Here is a 23,639-nt window from a genome sequence, read left to right as displayed (position 1 = left end):
AAAAATACAGATGCGGCATGCAACACTTATTGATGATCTTGGCATGCAACACTGGTTGCCTGATGCTCCAAATGCTTATATAGGGTTTGATCTTTGATGCTGATGGACAAAATTATGGTGATGCTGATATTACTACTGATTCCGCCTATTTTCGTGAATATTGGTTCATTAAAAAGTATCGAACTGTGGAGGAGCCCTCAACTTGAAGATATGATGGGGGATATTCAGGTCCTTTATAACTGATTAAGTCTTCACATATAGACGAACTTATTACCTCCTTCATTTCATTCATTATTCATTATATGTTGCAGAGTTTGACCAAGGTAATTGTTTTTTTCAGAACGCATCTTTAGAGGCTAAAGATAAATCCTTAGATATCTAATGCATTTTCCCAGCTATTTCCATCCTCCTTTTCTTCATTTTGTGGGTAAATACTCTAGTTATGTATTCCAAAGAGAATAGTAATCCTTTACTGATGCGACGAAGAGTTTAAACTCTTTATTCATAACTAAATGTGGATAAGTCGCTCAACAAAAAGTAAAATTGATGGTCATATGATCTTCATTCATCTCCCATAACTTTTAGCTCCCGATGTTCCCACCATGACAAGCACTGCAACTACACGAGGCTCGGGCAAAATAAATGCAGGTGAAAGATAAAAGCACCATTTCATCAGAAGAACATGTCACTAGAAAGAGAAGAAAAAAAAGAACTGCTACATAATGATGCAAAAGTCTGCGAGGAGTTTAAACATGCCCCCTTGCACCCAAAAATATAATATAACAGCACAACGCGAAGAGTTTAAGAGGGAAAAGGCCTAAAAATGCCACTCAACTTTCAGAAATGGTCTATCCATGTCATTCGTTAAAAAAATGCTCATTTCATGCCACTGCCGTTACACATTTGGCCCATCCATGCCATTATTGACTAATGACAGTGGCATGGATGGGCCAAATAATAGAAGAGCTAATAAGGAAACTAAATATTTGATCAATGAGAGTGTATGACTGAGATATGATCAATAAGATGTATCACTAATACATAGAACTAATACCTGGGCTCTTCCTAAACAGAAGCCACAGAGCAATTCCCGTTACTATATCGCGTTCATCAATTATCCAAACAAAGTCAGGGGCGTCGAACCTCCATCCTGCCACTGTCCTATATATGTAATGTTTGTCGATTCTGGTCCCATTTCCGGATCACCCCTCTCATCTATAACTTCAACATTAAACTGTTGAAGTTGTCAAACTCCCACATCGGTTGGGGAGAAAAATTGTTGGGATTTTTCCCTTATAAAAGGAGGCCTAATGTTTAGGATTTATACACACCTCTCATTTGCCTTCTTATATTCTTAAGACATTTATATCTTCTCTCTTTAGTATTATTTCACTTGTATTTTTGGAATGGAATAAAATATTGATTGTGTCCGAGGAAGTAGACAAAATTGGCCGAACCTCGTAAATTCTGGTGTTCCTTTTATTGTTGCTTTATTGTCTTATTTATTATTTGGTGGCTACCATAATTTTTGGTATAGTAGTTATGACTCATTCACACTATATACATTTGGCTTAAACATCCAAAGGGATCGCATTGGCCAACAGAGCCTCGTCGTTAAAGGGGCAGTCTCTGATCTCCAACCATTATCCCCAGCAAAAGCTATGGAAAACATCTCTAACTTCTTGAAGGATAGGACCCCACAAAATAGAAAAGCTAACAAAAATGAATACAACTTTTTTTCACTTCTAGAGTAAAGAAAATTGGTTGAGAAAATTGCATAAGTACCCCGACCTATGACCTAAATATCAACTACACATCTTTCCTTTTTTGAGGTCCTATTACCCCCTTGAACTATTTTAAAACAGAATTGTTATACCTTTGAAAGGGCACAACTATATCATATGTTGATTGAAGCCACGCGCCATCTACATTTCATTAAGAAGTTTTTTTAATCTTTTTTTATTCTTTCCCTTATTTTTTGTTTTATTATTCTATTCTTTTTTTCTTTCTTTTTCTTTTCTTTCTCTTCCTCCAATTACTTCTTCCAAGACGTGACCACCCCCATTCCCACAAAATCCATTCCACATTTTCTTTTTTCTTTCATTTTTCTTTTTTATTTATCAAATCTGAAATTATTGTTTAGTTTGTGGTTATGCAAGAAGAATATAATCATAAATGGGATCTGCTGTTAAATATGGTGGACCTGCTGATGAAAGTTCTGCAAAATTTGGCCTGAAAAAATGGGTTTCGATGGTCGGAAAACTTTCCAGCGATGGATTTCCAGCACAACCTGGTTATTTTTCTTGCAAATTTATGGACCGATAATAGGAAAATTTTCTACAACTAATGAATTTCCCAAATTTGTTTACTTTTTAAATCATTTAGAATGAATCTGCAATTACTGAGTTATTTAAACAATTTTGTCTTCTTAAAAAACTAGTTACGCTATCTTCAACTTGGTGCTTCAATGGTGTTTTGATGGCTTACTGTTAATTTTGAAATTGGTTGTAGGGTGGCCTCTTGGTGGATTATGGCAGTAAGGGCAGTGGCGGATCCTGCAGGAATTTATGTTCCTGGGTGCTTAATTTTTTTTTAAAAAAAACGGGTAAACTGTATCAATGTGGTTCAAACTCCCGACCCCTACCTTCTTGAAATCAACGACTACCCCTTGATGACCAAAGCACCGCGTTTTTGGTTGGTATGTGCTTTCTTTTCTTTTTATATTAGAGGCCTCAAATTTCTTATATAACTATACCTATGCTATGTAAAGTTTAATGGGTGCTGAAACACCTAAATTTAGTACGTAGCTCCGCCCCTGAGTGAGGGAGATGGGTGTTGAAACACCTAAATTTAATACGTAGCTCCGCCCCTGAGTAAGGGAGAGGGTGGTTGCTATATACGCCTTGTGGTAGTGGCGGAGAAATTTGGGGGTTGAAACATGGGGTGACATTGGCCATGTTGCTAGTCGGGTGGAGGAAGAAAAGAAATTAAAAAAGAGGTAGAAAGGAAAAGAAAAACTAAAAACCTGTATATATTTAATAAAAGGTATATTAAAAATAAAATTTTAATATTTGTTTTTGTTGCTCCCTCTCTTAAAGAGAGTGAAATACACTCACTTTGCCACATAAGCATTTAGGAGGTAATAATTTCATTTTAAAATAGTTCAAGGGATAATAAGACCCCCGAAAAAAAAAGATGTAGTTGGAACTTCGGTCATAAGATGGGGGTACTTATGCATTTTCCCTTTAAAATGGTTCCACCACATCTACGAAGTATAGCAACAAAAGCGAGGAATAAACGTTTTGTTTAGAAAAGGGAGGATTATAGCAAGTAGTCACAGAATGCGGGATGCTTTGCGTATCGGGCTACCCTTTATTTTATCCATCGTATCATCAACTGTTGAAAATATCATTTGGAATTTTTGCATTTTGATTTGGTAAGACTTAGTACTATTTTTACTTCGATTTTTTGCTTCTTTAGAGTCTGTTTGCACATAAGAAATTTTTTCCTTTTTTTCGAAATCAGCGTTTGTTCATAAAATTTCCAATTTTCACTTGAAGATGCATTTTGAAATTTTTCGAAAATTTGAAAAACTCCAAAAAGCTATTTTTCAAAATTTTCACTCAGATCACTCACAAAACTTCAAAAACAACCCAAAATTATATTCATATCCAAACACAACTCTAATTTTCAAATACCATATTCACTTGAAATGTTTTCCCCCTTTTTTTTGGAATTTTATAATTCTTATGTCCAAACGCCCACTTAGTTTGTTAGCTACAACGTTTTTATCTGAAATGCGATAAGATATTTTTGCCAGTTGGTGTCACTGTTACGTTGTTATCAATCTGTGATTCTTTTTCTTTATTTTTTCCTACTGTTTTCTTTGTATTCACACTGATAATTTTCAGCATTTTCACACCTACAATTTCTTTTCCTCTTTAATATGAGGCCAACACTTTTTCTGGCTAAACGTTATATGCTTATATTCCTGTTGTTTTATTGCTTTAGGTTTTCGAAAATTGAGCATGTTTGGTGACTGTCAAAATATCTAAAAAGTTCTATTTGTTAGATAGCTGAAATTAACTTTGATAAGAGAAGATTTAAGTAGAAACATTAGGAAAGTCCTGTCGAATTCCAAAAATTGGAGCACCAAAGACTGCACTATACATAAACAATAGGACAAAATAATAAAAATTACACCAGAAAATACAACACTAGTCACAAGAAAAAGACCAAAACAGCAGAAACTCTAAAAATTGCACTTCTAACTATGAATAGTTCCCATTAGATTTTACAACCAGAGTTTGTTACTCTCTCCGTCCCATTTTATGTGAGACTCTTTCTTTTTCAATTAGTCCCAAAAAAATGTCATTTTTTCTTATGTAGAAACAATTTATCTCTAATATTTCTAGTTTATCTTTAATGAATTGATTTATAAAAGCTACACAAATATTTATGGTTTATTTTAGACTGCAAATTTCTAAGGTCTTACCTTCTTTTTTGAACTCGTAACAAGTCAAACACCGCTATATGAAAGAGTAAAAATATCAATAGTGCTCACTTCTAATAAACTTAAAGAAACTAAGAGCCCGTTTGGCTTAGCTGATTTAGAGTAGCTGATAAGCATTAGGTGCTGAAAAGCATTTTTAAGTGCTGAAACTGATTTAAAAATAAGCAGTTACGTGTTTGGATAAAAGTGTTGAAATTAATAATAAGCAGTTGAAGAACTGGGTATACGAAGAGTTTTGTTTTAAAAATAAGTATTTTAGGGATAAAATAGTAAATATTTTGGTCGAACCTAAAGTGCTTATAAGCTGAAATTTGATAAGTTGGGGGAGACCAACTTATGACTTTTGGCTTATTTTTGGCTTATAAGCACTTTCAATTTTGCCAAACGCATAAATAAACCAAAAAGTGTTTATAAGTCAGCGTGACCAGAGCTTACTCAAACAACTCTAAGACTATTTTAATATTGGCGTCCAACCAATTTCTACCTAACATCAATGCCCTTATCCTATTTCGAATTTTCAACTTGTTATTATCTCTAAGTAGTTGGTTTGTTGAAAAGGGCAGAATTCATACATTTATACATACACAAAAATAGAGAGGAGTATTTTTCATCTTCAACATCAATTAAAAAGGTTAGTCAACCATGATCTTAGCCAATCATGTTTTCTGCTATGGCTTTTTCATGCTTCTTTTCTTCAGTTTCATTCTATTCTTTCTCCTGATTAGGTTTTATGTCTATTTTATACATCAGATCAGATCTTGAGAACTTGAAGGAAGAAAAGGGAAAATTAGGATCATGCATAGAGGAAAAGAAATTGAAGGAGAAAGAGAGAAAGGGGAAGAATTCAACTTTGAGGTATGCCATACAATATGTATAGTCATATTTATTACGACTATATAGCCTTTGAATTGATGATAATGGGGCTCTCAACAGTAATTTCAGTCAAAAGCTACAATTATATACAATTTGAATACAACCCTTTTGTTGTACGTAAAAAACTATATATGCATACAACTTGTATAAAATTACGTTAGTTGTATATATTGTATGTTGTTTATGCAACCGACATACAAAATATATACAATTTATTTATATCTTCTTCTTCGAGTTTCAACCTAAAATTCCAACCAAAATCAATTCGAATCTTCACCAACCTCCCTCAAAATTTAGGAATAAAATATTTTCAATCGTTTGCAACAACAACAAATATATACAAATAGAAATACTGTAAAATTTAATTTTCAAATTTAAAACTTCAATGCTTTTTACTCCCTCCGTTCCAATTTATATGAACCCGTTTGACTGGGCACGGGGTTTAACAAAAAATAAAGACTTTTGGAATTTGTGGTCCTAAACAAGTTAAAAATGAGCTCGTATTTGTGTGGTTATAAAAGTTTCTCATTAAGGATAGAATTGTAAGTTTAAGCTAAATTATTTCTAAATTTAGAAAGGGGTCATTCTTTTTGGAACGGACCAAAAAGAAAATAGATTCACATAAACTGGAACAGAGGGAGTAATAGTTGTTGCCAAAATATGGACCGAGTTTCAATCAGAAAGGAAGAGAAAAGCCTTGCCTTCATCTATTGAGTAACAAGAATATATATACAAATAGTAAATCCTAGTCCTACAACAACAACAACAACAACCACAACCACCTAGTATAATCCCACTTAGTGGGGTTTGGGGAGGGTAGTGTGTATGCAGACCTCCCCTACCCTGGGGTAGAGAGGCTGTTTCCAAATAGACCCCCGACATCCTTCCCTCCAAGAACTTCCTACCTTGCCCTTAGGGAGACTCGAACTCACAACCTCTTGGTTGGAAGTGGAGGTTGCTTACCATTAGAGCAACCCCTCTTGTCAGTAAATCCTAGTCCTAATAGATATGAAAATTTTTAGTCCCAAACATATATGGAGAACGACTAGATACACTATGAACACCGGTGCTTCGCCTCTAGTTACACTGTGGACCATCGATGCTTCAACTTCATAAAATGTATACAATACATACACGCGTAATACCCTTCGTCAAGTTGGCATATGCGAATCCAACTTGCATAAGAAAGAAACATATTGAGATTTTTCCAATGCCTTCGTAAAGAATATGTCAATTGCTCATGTGAATACACAAAGTTGGTACAAATATTTTCATTTATTATTTGTCATGAATAAAATAACAATCCACTTCAATATGTTTGGTTCTTTCTTGAAAGACTGAATTCTTGTATGTGTGCAATGCTGCTTGACTGTCACAAAGAAGACGAATAGGAGAATTTCAATTCACTCCTTGACTAGACAAAATTTCATTTAGCCATTTCAGCTCACAAATCGTCATCGCCATAGAATGATATTCGGCTTCTACCAATGATCGAGACACGTTATGTTGCTTCTTAGACTTTCAAAATATCGGTGAGTCACCTAAAGTGACAAACCAACCTGTGAGTGAGCAATGAGTCAAAGGACAACATGTCCAATCAGAGTCGCACCATCCATAGAGATGCAAATCACATTTACTAAACAAAATGCCTTGTCCTGCATTCCCCTTCAAGTAGAGTACAACCCGCAATGCTCCTTGCCAATGCTTTTCTTTCGGTTGTTGCATGAATTGGGTTAAAATGTAAATGCAATAGGATAAATCTAGCCGTGGGAAGCAAAGATAGATGAGTCATCCTACCAAATGACGATAACGTTCTGAGTCATCAAAAACCCGTCCTTGTGCCGACGCTAGCCGATGATTCTGCTCTAAAGGCGTTCCCACATGCTTAGAAACCAATAATCCAACCTCTGAGGTAATTTCCAAGGCATATTTATGTTGGCTCAAAAGAATTCCATTGGAGTTTCCGAAAAACTCGAAAAATATTTCAATTTACCTAAATACTTCATGTGAAAATATTCACAAGATATATCTTTAAATTGCGGATAGCCACAGGTCTATTGCCAGAAATAATAAAATCATCGACATACACAAGGTCATTTATTCGCATTTCACTCCTTTACGGAGTAAAAAGGGAGTAATCAGAATAGGAGTGTTCTAATCCATAATCTCCTAAAGTCATTGATAACTTAACAAACAAACACATTGACGCTTGTTTCAACCCATTAAGAATTTTTTTAAGTTTGCATAGCTTCTCTAGACTCGCAACATGAAACCCAGGAGGTAGTTTCATGTATATATCCTCGTGAAGATCCCCGTGCAGGAAGGCATTATGCATGTGGAGCTCCCAGTTTTTCACTGCTGCAATTGCCAGGAATGCTCGGGCAATCACTATCGTTGCCACAGGAGCAAATGTTTCAGTATAGTCAATCTTTTCTACTTGATGATTCCAAAAAATAACTAGACGAGATTTGTGTCATTCAACCGTTCTATGTAAGTTGTATTTTATCCGGTAAACCTACCTACAACTAAGAGTTTTTTATTAGGAGGAAAATCTTCTATCACCCATGTCCCATTATTCACCAACGTTTGTATTTCTTGCTTCATTGCCTCTCTCCACTTTTCATATTTCATGGTTTCAGAGGAAGTCCCCAGTTCGTACGTCGTAGTAATCGCTGCAAGAAAATTTCTTTGTTGTGCCAACTAAGCGTCCACCGAACTGTATAGATAATCGGGTTCTCTATCAGTTCCCAATTTAAGCAACAGACTGTAAAACCAAACAGTAGAGGGAATCAGTCTCTAATTGTTCCCATAGTAAATCGGTAGTAAGTAACGAACACAGAGGAATTTTACGTGAAAAACTCCTAGCTCAACGGGATTAAAAACCACGACCTACCCTTGTAGGATTTCAACTTTACTACTGAGCAATCTTTAGATTACAACCTATTGTAACCTAGGAATTAACCTCTTAATCCCTCACTAACTTGTAACTACACTATTACAAGTCACTTTGTAATAACTCTATTACAAAGACTTAATCACTCACTAACTTGTAACAACACTATTACAAGTCACTTTGTAATAACTCTATTATAAAAACTTCACAACTCGACTAACTCTAGCCAAGACACAAACACACGGGTTTATGATTTACAAAGGGTTTCCTACACAATGCTTCTAACTAAGATAAGTAGGAGTTACAAATGAATAATAAAAACTCAACAAACCTAAGGACTTAAGATATCTTCAATCTTTAGATCTGGTCCTTGAGGTTGCAGCAACTTTGTTCTTGAGAGATGTTGTGGCTAACACTTGAGAGAATATTTTCTTTTGATTTTTGCAAGTATTGGAGAGATGAAATCCCATGCCTTATGTTGATAATATATGTGTGTGATGTCATCAAGGATGATGTTATAAAGTGCCCTTTAGTTTGGCCTTAGCAAGCTACAGTTGTGCTGCTACCAGACGGTAGAGGCAACAACCTACCAGACGGTACAGTGCAACAGCTTTTACAACTGTAGAGTTGATTGTACAACGACAAGGGGAACTGATCCCTATCTGGCCCTCTGTTGTTTCCTTATCTGATTTCATTGAGAATTGAACCAAACATCTGACTCGTTATTCTGAATGCAAGGGAACTTAATTGTATCAGATTCCTTATCTTTTTCTCTCATAAAGTAAGTTGTTTTACCTTCCTTGATTGTATTTATACATGTGTGACATTACTTACAATGATGTAAGCAATGTAGGTAAAAAACCTTCCATATAAAGTTGACGGTTGCATTATTCCTATACAGTAGCGTGTGCAGGCAGCAACTTTCCAGCTGGAGAGTTGATTTCGTACAGTCTCTTCGGAAACTGGTAGGGACCTGTTCCCTCAGCTGTTCCTTCCACTCTGAAGAGTTGAGTTATATCCTATGATGGATCCCAACCTGGAACTTGGTGATCTTAAGGTCTTGTAAATGTGTAACAAGTTCCTTATCTGGTTCTGGATGGTAAGTTTGTTAGATCATCAAAACATAAAGTAAAGTACTTATGACCAAAGTACTTGTAACCTATCAGCTAAAAATTTATCTCAATTTACATAGTATGCTAAGGGATAGGGCGTACATTGTATGATGTCGTGAAATGGATAAAGGCCAAAATAGAGTCAATATTTGGATCATATTAGTAACATAATCATACAAACGGATTGGCCGTACATTGTGCTCATAAGGGATTTTTCCGTCCAAAGTTAAGAACGATGTTCGATTAATCAAATGACATGCCGTCAAATACATTCCCCTAAAACTCTATAGGTAAATTACCTTGAAAATGCAAGGCCCGTGCTACATTCAATATGTGATGATGTTTTCTTTTCACTCTTCCATTCTGCTGAGGAATTCTTGTACATGAAGTTTGATAATAACCCCGCACTCCAGAAAATAATTTTTCATACAAGTAAACTCTAACCATTATTGCTCTAGAAATTTTAACTCGCTTATTGAATTGTATCTCTATCATAGCAAAAATTTCTTCACAATTTGGCTACTTGACGAAGTCATTTGTTAAGGTCCTCATAAAGCACAATGAATTAATTCACAAATGCTAGAAACTATAAAACTACTCAAAGGAAATTTTTCTCTCTTTTGTTTTGCCCGATGAGACACATCACAACTCTTATTCAAAACGTTAAAATTTTTCTGAAAATCTACAACAAAATAAATTTGGTCACTTGTAGAGAAGGATGTCCCAAATGCTTGTACCAAAGATCCAACGAGTCAACACCACCTATCTTCAGCGCACACACCCTTGACTTGTTCTAAAAATAGTAGAGTCCATCTCTTCGTTCACACGCTCCAATCAACATCGAGGTGATACCATGTATAACACATAAAAGTTTAATGCGTAGGAAAACAATCTGAGTGATCCATCAATTGCGACATAGATATCAAATTGCACGTTAAGCCAGACACATAAATAATATTCTTCAAAATCAAATTTCCTTCAAGTTTTGTTAAACCCTCGTTGGTGGATACAACATTGCTTCCAACAGGCGAAGTAACGGGACAACTATATTATGCAATAATTTTAAACAATCTGTCATATGATTAGATGCCATGTGTCAATGATCCTTTATCATTTTTCTTTTTGGTTCCAATATGTTAATTTTTGAGGTTATGCCTCTTTTCCTCTCCCTAAATTGATCCTCTAACCTTTGAATCTTAGTGTTCATTGGGCAATAAGGAAATGTAGAGATGAAAACCAAGAGACACGGCGTGATTAAATGCTAGATTTAAAAAGATAAGAAGTTGTAACATATTCCAAGAAGAAGAGCGTTATTGTTTTATGATATTTGTAAGTTTTATTAATAGATAGATATACTTTTTATATATGAAAAATTAGTTTAAGTATTTATGATATTTCTCCTTTTTATTTATGGCTAATTTATAAAATGGTCACTATGGTAATTTTTTGTGACCGTGCAAATGCGGATAAATTAACTATTTCTCATATATGTTCTGATTATTTCCTCTTCTGCTTATTCACCTCTACCTCCTTTACTTCACCTCATACTTACACACAAGCACAGATCCCTTTCTTAAAGCTAATGAGTTATGTTACTCTTTTAACTCCTTATATATATAGAATGAATAACTTAAAAAGAAAAAGAATGATCAGGATCAGATGATCATAAGAAATATTAAGAGAAAGGGAAAATAACAAAAAGTTAAAGCATATCGCCAATAACGGTACCTTGCCTTCTTTTCTTTTACATGATTGTATCTATATTTGTTCTTTTTTTTTTCCACTGCAAAATAATACTACCAATATAGGGATAAAATTTGATAATGGAGCCATTGATTTGTTATGTACGAGAAGGGAAATCAAGTGAGTTACGATCAAGCAGATTCAATATTGATGGAGCCACGGGGAGGCACTGGTGGATTACAATGGAATTACATGCTGAAAAGTCCCATTAAAGAAATATTGATTACTCATGGAGATTGTATAGACTCCATCATGTTCAGAACCGTTACTGAACAAGGTACTACCATCGACTCACCAAAGTTTGGTGGGGACGGAGGTCGAAGAGACAAGGTAAGTCCAAAACAATTATGGTTGACATATTAATTTCTCATGATTGGCACGTTCTTCTCAAGTTAAATTTGTGTCATGCCATCGCAATGAGCTTAAATTATTCATTTATCTTACAACCTTCAATTACCTTATAAGGCTCTTGATATGAAAAATCACATGTTATGGATCAACTTAACTTGGCAGTGTAGCAACTTTTTGCGTCATTTTCAGTGTACACAACATAAACTGTATATTTATAAATGTTGGGAATAAACCACCTACCAAAATAATATTCACGGTAATAAAAGCGGAATAATAATGTAGCACCGAGATACGGTAATTAACAAGAATAAAAGAGTAACAATGACACCAAGATTTTTACGTGGAAAACCCTTCTGAATAAGGGAAAAACCACGACCCCGAGAGGAGCAACTGATATCACTATAGTAAGGAATTTACACTTTGTAGGCCCGAGTAAAAATACTACAAAGACCACTACAATACTCAAAAGAAATAACCCTCTTTTGATATTTCACCTCACTACAATATCGCTCACACTCTCTATTTTCTTCACAGACTATTTTCTTATATCCTGTCTGTGAAACATCACTCTTTCTTTCTAGCTCTAAGATATATTTTCCTCTGAGATTGATGATCAAAAATGAGAGCCGAAGCTCTCATTTTATAGGCAAAAACGAGCCTCCCATACTTGACATTTCAATGTTCTGTAGCCTACTTTCTTTGACAGATAAAGAAAACGTGGGCTGCTGCTGCCTATATTGAAAACTGAAGCAAGGAAGAAAACTTCTTCCTTAAATTAAGGGGCTGGACCCCACAAATCTCCCCCTCCGGTCTCATTTACCTGAAGGGGATAACACCGCAGTTTCTAGTTTGAGCGTATGCGGACAAGTTCTTTGCATAGCTCAAACTTGTCTCTTGGTACCACTTTGGTTAGCATATTCACAGGATTTTTGCTTGTGTGAATCTTTTTGACCTGTAAAGATTCGTTCACCACGTGCTCACGAATCCAATGATATCTCACATCTATGTGTTTGGTCCTTGCATGGTACATAGAGTTTTTGCTAAGGTCTATTGTACTTTGACTGTCACAATAGACGACATACTCCTTCTGATGCAATCCAAGCTCTTGAAGGAACCGTTTGAGCCATATCATATCCTTGCCAGTTTCTGTAGCGGCAATGTACTCTGCTTCAGTTGTTGAAAGTGCAACACACTTCTGCAACTTAGACTGCCATGATATAGCTCCCCTGAAAATGTAAACAAATATCCAGTAGTGGATTTTCTATTATCAATGTCACCTGCCATATCAGCATCTGTATAGCCCTTCAAGATTGGATCAGATCCTCCAAAGCACAAACAATCTCCTGTGGTACCTCTCAGGTACCTGAGTATCCACTTGACTGCTTCCCAATGTTCCTTTCCAGGATTTTCAAGAAACCTGCTGACAACACCAACTGCGTGAGCAATATCAGGTCTAGTGCATACCATTGCATACATTAAGCTTCCGACTGCTGAAGAATAAGGAACTTTAGCCATGTTCCCTTTCTCCTCCACTGTTGTAGGACACATCTTCTTACTCAACTTTAGATGACCAGCAAGAGGTGTGCTGACTGGCTTAGCATTCTTCATGTTGAAGCGTTCTAGTACACGTTCAATGTACTTCTCCTGAGATAGCCACAACTTTCTACTTGTTCTCTCTCGAACTATCTTCATCCCTAGAATTTGTTGTGCTGGGCCCAAGTCCTTCATATCAAATGACTTGGACAGATCTCCTTTCAACTTTGCTATCAACCCCTTGTCTTTTCCTACAATTAACATGTCATCCACATACAACAACAATATAATAAAGTTATTCTCAGAAAATCTTTTGAAGTATACACATGGATCAGAATAGGTCTTTAGGTATGTTTGACTTTTCATGAATGAATCAAACTTCATGTACCACTGCCTTGGTGCCTGCTTCAATCCATAAAGACTCTTATTCAATTTGCACACCATGTGTTTCTTTCCAGCTACTTCAAATCCTTCTGGTTGCTCCATATAAATCTCCTCTTCCAAATCTCCATGAAGAAATGCAGTTTTCACATCCAACTGCTCCACTTCAAGATCTAGGCTAGCTGCTAAGCTCAAAATTGTTCGAATAGAAGTCATTTTGACAACAGGTGAGAAAATTTCGTCAAAATCAATACCTTTCTTTTGTTCGAAGCCTTTAACCACCAATCGAGCTTTGTATCTGACCAGCTTGCCATTTCCATCTTTCTTGAGTTTAAAGACCCATTTGCATTTGAGTGGTCTTTTACCCTTTGGAAGTTCAACCAGCTTGTATGTGCCATTTTTCTGTAGAGATTCCATCTCTTCTTGCATAGCTTTCATCCACTGGTTCTTTTCTGGATGGGACAACACCTCCTTAAGACTTTCTGGCTCCCCCTCATCACTGATGAGGACATACTCTGTGGAAGGGTACCTGCATGACTCTACCCTTGGCCTCTCTGATCTCCTCAGAGGTTGAGGTTGTTCTTCTCCCTGAGTGGGGTGCTCCACTTCCTCGACACCTTCATCAAGTTGCTCCCCCTGCTCAATAACCTCACCAGGTTGCTCCCCCTGCTCGGCAACCTCGTCGGTCGTACTTTCTGCACTTGTGGGATTGTTAGAAGTAGAAGGAATAGTAACAAAGTTAGGAATTATACCATTCTTCGCCTTTTCTGACATATCAGCAGCAGTTCCAACTTCACTTTCTCGGAAGACTACATCTCTGCTTCTGATGACCTTCTTCTTTACAGGATCCCACAGTCTGTACCCGAACTCTTCATCTCCATATCCGATAAATATGCAGGGAACAGATTTATCATCCAGCTTTGTTCTCTGCTCTTTTGGTACATGTGCAAAAGCTCTGCAACCGAACACCTTCAGATGCGAGTAGGACACCTCCTTGTTGGTCCAAACTCTCTCTGGGATTTCAAACGCCAACGGAACTGATGGACTCCTATTGATCAGGTAACAGGCTGTCTGAACTGCTTCACCCCAGAATGACTTAGGCAGTTTAGCCATTCTGAGCATGCTTCTCACCTTCTCCACAATGGTGCGGTTCATCCTCTCGGCTACGCCATTGTGCTGTGGGGTTCCAGGAACTGTCTTTTCATGTCTGATCCCATGACTTGAACAATACTCTTCAAATTCCCTTGAAGTGTACTCACCTCCATTGTCACTTCGGAGACGCTTTAGCTTTCGACCCGTCTCCCTTTCTACTAGAGCATGAAACTTCTGGAAAACTTGAAACACCTGATCTTTGGTTTTCAAAATATAAACCCATAATTTTCGTGAAGCATCATCAATAAAAGTAACAAAATATTTGTTACCGCCCATTGATTCAATTTCCATTGGGCCGCAAACATCAGAATATACTAAATCAAGTATATTCAATTTTCTTTCAGACGATGTCTGAAATGAGACTCTATGCTGCTTACCAAATAAACAGTAGTCACAAGGTTTTACCGTTGTACCTTTGGCATAAGAAATGAGTGATTTCTTGGCAAGAATCTGCAATCCCTTTTCGCTCATATGACCCATTCTTTTGTGCCACAAATCTGCAGAAATCTCATCTTGTGCCGCGTTCAATTCACCTTGGCATATTTCTGCATTTGTCCTGTACAACGTGCCGCGAGCAACTCCCTTTGCAATCACCAATGATCCCTTAGTGAGTCTCCACTTTTGATTTGCAAAATAGTTCTCGTATCCATCTCGGTCTAAAGCAATTCCCGAGATCAAGTTCATCCGAAAATCAGGTACATGCCGCACATCCTTTAGAACCAATGTGCATCCGACATTTGTCTTGATACAAATGTCACCAATCCCTGCAATCTTTGAGTAACTTGTGTTACCCATTCTCACTGTGCTGAAATCACCTGCTACATATCTGCAAAAAAGATCTCTTACCGGTGTGGCATGGTAAGATGCTGCTGTGTCAACCACCCATTCCGACTCTGGACCTGATAGGTGCATACATTCCTCTTCCTCATTTATAAAGAGGACAACATTATCATTATTTTGCACCATGGCGGCTGTGTTGTCGTCATTTTTCTGGCCACTGGTTTCACCTTTGCCTTTCCTTGGATTTGGGCAATCTCTTTTGAAGTGACCTGGTTGATCACAGTTGTAGCAATTTCTGGCTCTTGATTTAGATCGGTTCTTTGACTTCCTATGAGCTCCGGATCTACCATAGTTGCTCGAACTCCTTTGATAACTCCTGCCTCTACCTTCTGTGATGAGAGCCTATCCTTGATTTTCAGGCTTCTTTCTCATCTTCTCATTGAGTAGAAGAGCCGATGTGACATCTTTCAACTCAATAGTAGTCTTACCGTGCAAGATGGTTGTTGCCAAATTATTGTACGAAGATGGCAACGAGTTCAATAGCAAGATGGCTTTATCTTCTTCCTCGATTTTCACTCCGAGGTTGGCAAGGTGTGTGATTAGTCCGTTAAAAACATTTAAATGTGACAAAAAATTCGTACCTTCACTCATATGTAGGGCGTATAACTGCTTCTTCAGGTACAATTTATTTGTCAGCGTTTTGGACATGTATAGGCTTTCCAACCTTGTCCAAATTCCACCTGCAGTGTCTTTATCAATGATGTTATTTACCACATCATCTGATATGTGCAACCTGATTGCACTAGCAACTCTTTCATCCAAGTCAGCCCAATCTTTAGCTTTCATGGTATGAGGCTTTTTGGAATCAACATCTAGAACCTTGTGTAATCCTTGTTGGATGAGCAGATCTCTCATCCTTCTTTGCCATGTTGAGAAACTGTTATCTCCATTGAATGTTGCTACCCGTACTTTACTCCGGACATTTTTATTTTTCACCAAGTATAGTACTACCGACAGTGAATAGTATTTCAGTGAACGAGCAGAACCTGAGCTCTGATACCAGTTGTTGGGAATAAACCACCTACCAAAATAATATTCACGGTAATAAAAGCGAAATAATAATGTAGCACCGAGATACGGTAATTAACAAGAATAAAAGAGTAACAATGACACCAAGATTTTTACGTGGAAAACCCTTCTGAATAAGGGAAAAACCATGACTCCTAAGAGGAGCAACTGATATCACTATAGTAAGGAATTTACACTTTGTAGGCCCGAGTAAAAATACTACAAAGACCACTACAATACTCAAAAGAAATAACCCTCTTTTGATATTTCACCTCACTACAATATCGTTCACACTCTCTATTTTCTTCACAGACTATTTTCTTATATCCTGTCTGTGAAACCTCACTCTTTCTTTCTAGCTCTCAGATATATTTTCCTCTGAGATTGATGATAAAAAATTAGAGCCGAAGCTCTCATTTTATAGGCAAAAACGAGCCTCCCATACTTGACATTTCAATGTTCTGCAGCCTACTTTCTTTGACAGATAAAGAAAACGTGGGCTATTGCTGCCTATATTGAAAACTGAAGCAAGGAAGAAAACTTCTTCCTTAAATTAAGGGGCTGGACCCCACAATAAAACCATTTTCAAGTCAAAGATATGTATGCACCTGTTGCTACATATTTAACTTTGCCGCTTCCTTTGCATTGAGAGGATTCAACTAAGTGTCCAAATTTTCTTTAGGCCACAGATCTCGAATCCTAGTATGATATTCTTGCACCTTTCTGAATTCTTGTCAAAATTTCTGACCCTGCTACTTATTTAACCGACATGTGATTTGCAATAATCTCAGGTTGTTATTGAGGCAACTCTATTGGAATATTTAACAGGCATCAAGGGGACATTTGGACTTTGTGGTAGCCATTCGGTTATAAAATCTCTATGTTTTATAACTAATGCAAAGAATTATGGACCATTTGGGTCTGAGGCTGGTGGAACCCCATTTTCACTTGTGATAAGAGAAGGTGGAGCTATTGTGGGATTTCACGGGCGTTGTGGAGCGTACCTTGATGCTATTGGTGTTTATTTGCAGAAACTTACTCCTCCCATTTCAACAAAGGAACCTGCAGTTGAAGACATTGAAATCCGTGAAGTATGTTGTGATTATTCCCTCCTTTGCTTAATCGCCTCTACTTCTGTTTTATCACCTCATACTTCATCAATGGAACCTATGGTTGAAGAAATTGAAGTCCATGACATACATACTACTTTTTATCTTAATATCATGAATCGGATAAATTTTGTTTCTTGTTGTTTTATTTTATTTCTTTCCGATTAATTGTGACTTTATATACTAAACCAACAGATGCATACCATGTGTCTGCACATAAATTTCGTTCACTTAATATATATTCTTACATTATTAAATCGCCTAACCATTCTAAGTTAGTATGATTTGGCATAAATACCGAGTACGAGTAATTTTTTGCTGTCAAAGACATGTGCATTCACTATTTTATGACAAACAATAGGAACTTATTGAGAGAGTTATAAACTTCTTGTTGTAAGAATAAAGCAAAAAACAACTAAACATTATAAAGCTTATAAATCCTGGTTAGTTATAATTTTCAAGAGGTTGTGTTTATATGTTTGACAGTTACCTCTATTCATCTTTTCCTCGGACAATTGGTTAGAAAAGATCTTCATTAAGTCGTCCATCCCCCTTTTAGTGCATAATCCAGTAATTTGAAGGGGAAGAAAACACCAGTTGAACATATGCATAGTAAACCATTTTCTTGACATGCTTATTTTGGATACATAACCAGTTGCTCAAACTCTAAGAACATAATATATAGAAAATTAACTGTCTTTCTTTGTGAGAATTTGATATAATGTTTGGTCTTATGGCAGGTGTCATTTTCTACCCTTCGCAAGGACACTCTCAATGTTCTGGATTTCATAGAGAGCTTAAACAATGAAAAAAATCAAAAAGCTGTTGATGTGGATCTAACTGAAAAGTTGAAATTGGAGCTGGACTTCCTCCTCCTAAATCTCCATCATCTTTCCAAGTATCGTGCTGAACAACTTTCTCCATTCATGACCGAATATGAGATTCTTCAGAATGTATATGGCAACATAATAGATTTCTACAGGTTGATAGTGAATGGTTGCGTTGGGCATGAGATTGTTGAATATGCCTTACCTCAGTTTCAACTAATGGGTGAGAGAGTAGGACTCTTCCTATGGCATTACAGAATTGGTGGACATTCTCGACTCTTCAAGCTAGCACATCTATTCGTGGAGATTATTCTAACTCAGTTGAAGGTTATGCAAATATGTTTTACAAATTTGAAAGCTTCAACGTCAGCAAAAGTTGGACGCTTCATTCAGCAGCTCTTAGAAACCTCTCCAGAAATTCTTAGAGGATATCTGATTCATCTACAAGACCACACGGTAAATGTTATTACTGCTAGCACTTCAAGGACTCGAGACATGCATGTCATGATAGAGTTCCTATTAATCATTCTTACCGATATGCCGAAGGAGTATATTCATCATGATAAATTGTTTGATCTCTTGGCACATGTTGGAGAACTTATCATGGAGGTATCAACTCTTGTTCACGACTTAGAAGAGAATTCAAGAAATGAAGAGAGTACCAATGGAAAAAACCATGAAACTTTGGACTTGATGGAAAATATTGAACTCATGAAAGGAGATCTCAAATGTATTTACTTAAAAGCCCCAGACTCATCTCAACTCTGCTTTCCCATGAGTGATGGATCCCTCTTCATGCATCTTCTACTTAAACACTTAAATGATTTGCTCAATTCCAATGCTTATTCAATTGTTTTGATAAAGGAAGAAATTGGACGGGTGAAAGAAGATCTAGAATTCATAAGATCTTTCTTCGTGGATATTGAACAAGAATTGTATAAAGATCTCTGGGCACATGTTTTAGATTTGGCATATGAGGCAAAAGATGTCATTGATTCAATTATTGCACGAGATAATGGTCTCTTACATCTTATTTTCTCACTTCCCTTTGCCATAGAAAAGATCAATCTTATCAAAAACGAAGTCTCCAATTTACTTGAAAAAATTCCCAAGAACTGTAGCCTCATTGTTGTAAACTCTCCCAACAAGCTAGTTGAAAGCAAGTTATCATCAGCTGAGCAAATAATTGTAGGTTTTGAAGAGGAGACAGACTGGATAATTAGGAATCTCACTGGTGGACAAAAAATGCTAGATGTCATTTTGATCACTGGCATGCCGGGTTCGGGTAAAACTACTTTGGCGTACAAAGTGTATAATGATAAGTCAGTTTCTAATCACTTCGACATCCGTGCATGGTGTACAGTCGATAAAAAATATGACGAGAAGAAGTTGCTGGAGAACATTTTTAATCAGGTTACTACCTCAGCTTTGAAATTCAGTGATAATATTGATGTTGCTGATGAGTTACGGAAACAACTATTTGGGAAGAGGTACCTTATTGTCTTAGATGACTTGTGGGATAATACAACATGGGATGAGTTGACAAGACCTTTTCCTGAAGCTCATAAAGGAAGTAGAATTATTTTGACGACTCGAGAAAAGAAAGTGGCTTTGCATGCACAACGCCGCAGTAATCCTCTTGACCTTCGGTTGCTAAGACCAGAAGAAAGTTTGGAGTTAATACAAAAAAGGGTCTTTGGAAAAGAAAGTTTCCCTGATGAACTATTGGATGTTGGTAAAAAAATAGTCCAAAATTGTAAAGGGCTTCCTTTGGTGGTTGATCTGATCGCTGGAGTCATTGCTGGGAAGGAAAAGAAAAAGCCTGTTTGGCTTGAAGTTCTAAATAGTTTGAATTCCTTTATTTTCCAGAATGAAGTGGAAGTGATGAAGGTTATAGAATTAAGTTATGACCATTTACCAGATCACTTAAAGCCGTGCTTGATTTACCTTGCAAGTTATCCGAAGGACGCGGAAATTCGAGTCGATCATTTGAAAATTTTGTGGCCTGCCGAAGGATATTTGAGACAAATAGAGATGAAGAGTGTGGAAGAAGTGGTGGAGGTTTATTTGGATAATTTAATCTCCAGTAGCTTGGTTATTTCTTTCAATGAAATAGGTAAGTACCAAACTTGCCGAATTCATGATCTTGTGCATGACTTTTGTTCCATAAAAGCAAGAGAGGAAAAGTTGTTTGACTTCATAAGTTCAAATGATCCATCATCATCTTCTTCAAATTTGATGCCACGTCACATGACAATTATATATAATAAGGAGCACTTTGGACATAACAATTTTGTGTTGTTCGATTCAAAAAAGAAAAGGTATTCTGGTAAACACCTCTATTCTTTGGAGATATATGGACATGAGATGGACAACCGTCTTTATGATATATGTCACCTAAGACACTTGAGGCTTCTTAGAGTGTTGATACTGTACGTCTCTTTTATCAAGGTGAATGATTCTTTGCTGAATGAAATATGTACATTAGTTCATTTGAGGTACCTAAACATTCGGACAGAAGTTAAATCTCTCCCTTCGTCTTTTTCAAATCTCTGGAATCTAGAAACTCTGTGGGTGAATAACGATGGACCGCCGTTGGTACTACTACCGACAATTTGGAATCTTGTAAAGTTGAGAGTGTTGGTGATACATAATTGTTCTTTCTTTGATTTGGATACAGATGAGCCAATATTGATAGCAGAGAGCTCAAAGTTAGAGAACGTGAGATTAGTACTGGGACTCAAGCTTTCCTATTCGAAAGACAGAGAGGACATCTTCAAAAGATTTCCCAATCTTCAAGAGCTTCGTTTTAATCTCAAGGAATCATGGGATTGTTTAACAGAAAGATATTGGTTTCCGAAATTGGACTTCCTAAATGAACTAGAAAAGGTCATAGTAACTTCTGAAAGTTCAAATATAAATGATGGTGCGCCCTCTGTAGCGACAAATCGGCTGTGGGATTTTCACTTCCCTTTGAGTTTGAAAATATTGTGTTTGCGTAAGTTTCCTTTGACATCCGATTCACTATCAACAATAGCAAGACTGCCCAACCTTGAAGTGTTGTATCTTGAAGACGCAATCATCGAGGGGGGAGTATGGAATATGGGGGAGGATGACACCTTCCAGAATCTCAAATGTTTGACATTGCAGCTAGTGACTCTTGCTAAGTGGGAGGTTAGAGAGGAATCCTTTCCTGTGCTTGAGAAATTACAATTGTGGGAATGTCATAAGCTTGAAGAGATTCCTCCTAGTTTCGGGGATATTTATTCATTAAAAATTATGGAACTGTGGAGGAGCCCTCAACTTGAAGAATCTGCTCTAATGATTAAGCAATATATTGAAGATACGACGGGAGAAGACAAGCTTCAGGTCTGTTATTTACAGGTCCCTAGTGAGTCTTGAGTGCTCTTGCCAAGGGAAAATATGTGAGTACAGATGAATTTATTACCTCCTTTATTTCATTTTATATGGCAGAGTTTGACTAGTGTAATTTTCTTTTGCAGAACACATGTAAGGAATACATCCAGCTTTAGAGGCTAATGCAGTCTCCCTGCTATTTCCCAACTTTTTTTATACACTGTTGCGTGGTGAATAAGTGATGGATTTGTATTGATATGAATTATTCCTATTCAACTTTCCTCTAATTTCCCCACTTTTTCTTCATTTTCTAGTTATGTATTCGAAAGTTTGGTTCTTTTCAAATTGTTGTTCTTAAATACTCTTTTTTCTTCTTCGGCATGTCTTGAATTTTTTACATACATGGGATTGCTAACTCTCCGCAATGATGTGATATTGATTACAAGGGCATGAGAATAATGCTTTAGGAAGCGGATTTGGAGGATAGCAAGAAGTAAGTGAAACAAAAGGGGGCAACCTCTGTACTAGATGAAAGTTATCTTATATCTCAGCTTTTTCAAGTTCTTATATTTTTCTTTCACAATCAGCCCAGCATATATAGAGTTTTAATTGTGATGCAGGCTGGTGGAATTCCCACGCACCAAGAATCAGCCCATCGACGCATTTGGAGTTTAGGTTGCTGTATCCTTGATCAAGATGTGAATTCACTTTAAATAATAGTGAAGAAAGAGTAGATGGTGGTGCAACTTCAACTGTAATGCAGAAAATGTAATTGATGCACATGGGATGAAAGAAAAAGAAGTGCAGATGGATGAATTTGCAGTTAGATGCAGCTGTAGTTGCATTTAGCTCTACACGTGTAGATAATTTTGCTGCTATTCTTGCTCCGTCTTCTGTGAAACAACAAAACAAACATGAGGCTCACACTTTCATCCTCCCAAATCGACAATGACTTGATTGTTGTTCAACAGCCCGACTCAACAGACTCACCAGCTTTGGCTGCAAAAGCTAACTCATGATGTGAAAAGTTGCAAACTGCTTATATACTGCCCAGGAATCTCGCTCCAATGTAAGCTACTTGGGCATTCAACTTGGGTTGGTGCCATGTTTTTTCTTGTTGGAAGTCACACAGTGCAGCAGTCTTGCAGTCACATGCTTTTGACCTACCGAGTGCTTACATCATTCAAGTGATGTCATCAAGGGTGTATTAACAAGTGCATTATAACAAAACATCAATTGAACTCTTGAGAATTCGCTTCAAGCATTCGGGCCTTCTAAAAACAGTGAACTCAATTCTCAAGAGCTTGAAGAACAAAGTTAAACGCTACTACGGACCAGTTCCTAAATCTAGTATATTGTTGTCCTTAGTTAAGTTGTAACTTTGTGATTGTTCTTATTGTAATTCCTAAAATTTCTTAGCTAGAAGCGTTGCCTAAGAGCCTCCGTGTAAAACCATAAACTTTCTGAGTTTGTGTTGTGACTAGAGTTAGTCATAAGTTAAAGTCTTTGTAACTAGTGAGTGACAAAGTGACTTATGATAAGAGTATCATAAGTTAGTTGAGTTGAAGTCTTTGTAATAGAGTCATTACAAAGTGGCTTGTAATAGAGTGTTTACAAGTTAGTGAAGTTGAAAGACTAAAGTGTAGGTCGTGGTTTTTGTTCCCTTGTGTGGGATTTTTGTCTCATTTACTTACTGTTTCATTAAGATTCTCAGTGAAAACTCATAGAGGACGAGGTACTCTATAGTTTGGTGGATCATATAAACTAACGTATTCCTTTTCTTTTTCCTAGCGCTCTTTTCTTCTTTCTCTTATGTATTCTATAGTCCATATCCCATTTGGTCGACAACCAATGACATAAAATAATGAAAGATCCATTTTGGATATGAGAGGAACCCTCAACTCGCTGTCAAGACCCAAGATCCAACTAGTCGTGATGACACCTAAC

The 23,639-nt window shown here is 36.8% G+C and overlaps 1 protein-coding gene across 5 annotated transcripts; it reads left to right on the top strand.

The window, feature by feature from the left end:
* Positions 1 to 2,019: 2,019 nt before the first annotated feature.
* LOC104219635 (putative late blight resistance protein homolog R1A-3) lies at positions 2,020 to 23,295 on the top strand. 5 transcript variants are annotated; one of them, XM_009770336.2, is made up of 9 exons: positions 2,020 to 2,293; positions 2,512 to 2,698; positions 5,077 to 5,144; positions 5,264 to 5,368; positions 11,246 to 11,464; positions 17,191 to 17,490; positions 18,249 to 21,760; positions 21,839 to 22,185; positions 22,313 to 23,295. In XM_009770336.2, the coding sequence occupies exons 4-7, from the start codon at positions 5,309 to 5,311 to the stop codon at positions 21,735 to 21,737; spliced, it is 4,068 nt and encodes a 1,355-aa protein (XP_009768638.1). In that variant the 5' UTR covers positions 2,020 to 2,293; positions 2,512 to 2,698; positions 5,077 to 5,144; positions 5,264 to 5,308; the 3' UTR covers positions 21,738 to 21,760; positions 21,839 to 22,185; positions 22,313 to 23,295. The 5 variants fall into 5 exon arrangements, with proteins under 5 accessions (XP_009768638.1, XP_009768636.1, XP_009768641.1 ...); XM_009770334.2 differs by lacking the exon at positions 5,077 to 5,144; XM_009770339.2 differs by lacking the exons at positions 5,077 to 5,144; positions 11,246 to 11,464.
* The last annotated feature ends 344 nt before the right edge of the window (positions 23,296 to 23,639 follow it).

Source organism: Nicotiana sylvestris, chromosome 2 (assembly GCF_000393655.2).
Source record: "Nicotiana sylvestris chromosome 2, ASM39365v2, whole genome shotgun sequence".
Classification (NCBI taxonomy): Eukaryota; Viridiplantae; Streptophyta; class Magnoliopsida; order Solanales; family Solanaceae; genus Nicotiana; species Nicotiana sylvestris.
Note: the sequence above shows the minus strand (reverse complement) of the source record. Positions and strands in the feature narration are given on the sequence as shown.

What these genes read in the sequence shown, in the direction of transcription:
- LOC104219635 (XM_009770334.2), top strand. Translation starts at nt 5,309, where the DNA reads ATGCATAGAGGAAAAGAAATTGAAGGAGAAAGAGAGAAAGGGGAAGAA. An exon ending in GGGAAGAATTCAACTTTGAG is followed by an intron (nt 5,369 to 11,245) that starts GTATGCCATACA and finishes ATGTACGAGAAG; the next exon opens with GGAAATCAAGTGAGTTACGA. An exon ending in ACGGAGGTCGAAGAGACAAG is followed by an intron (nt 11,465 to 17,190) that starts GTAAGTCCAAAA and finishes CAATAATCTCAG; the next exon opens with GTTGTTATTGAGGCAACTCT.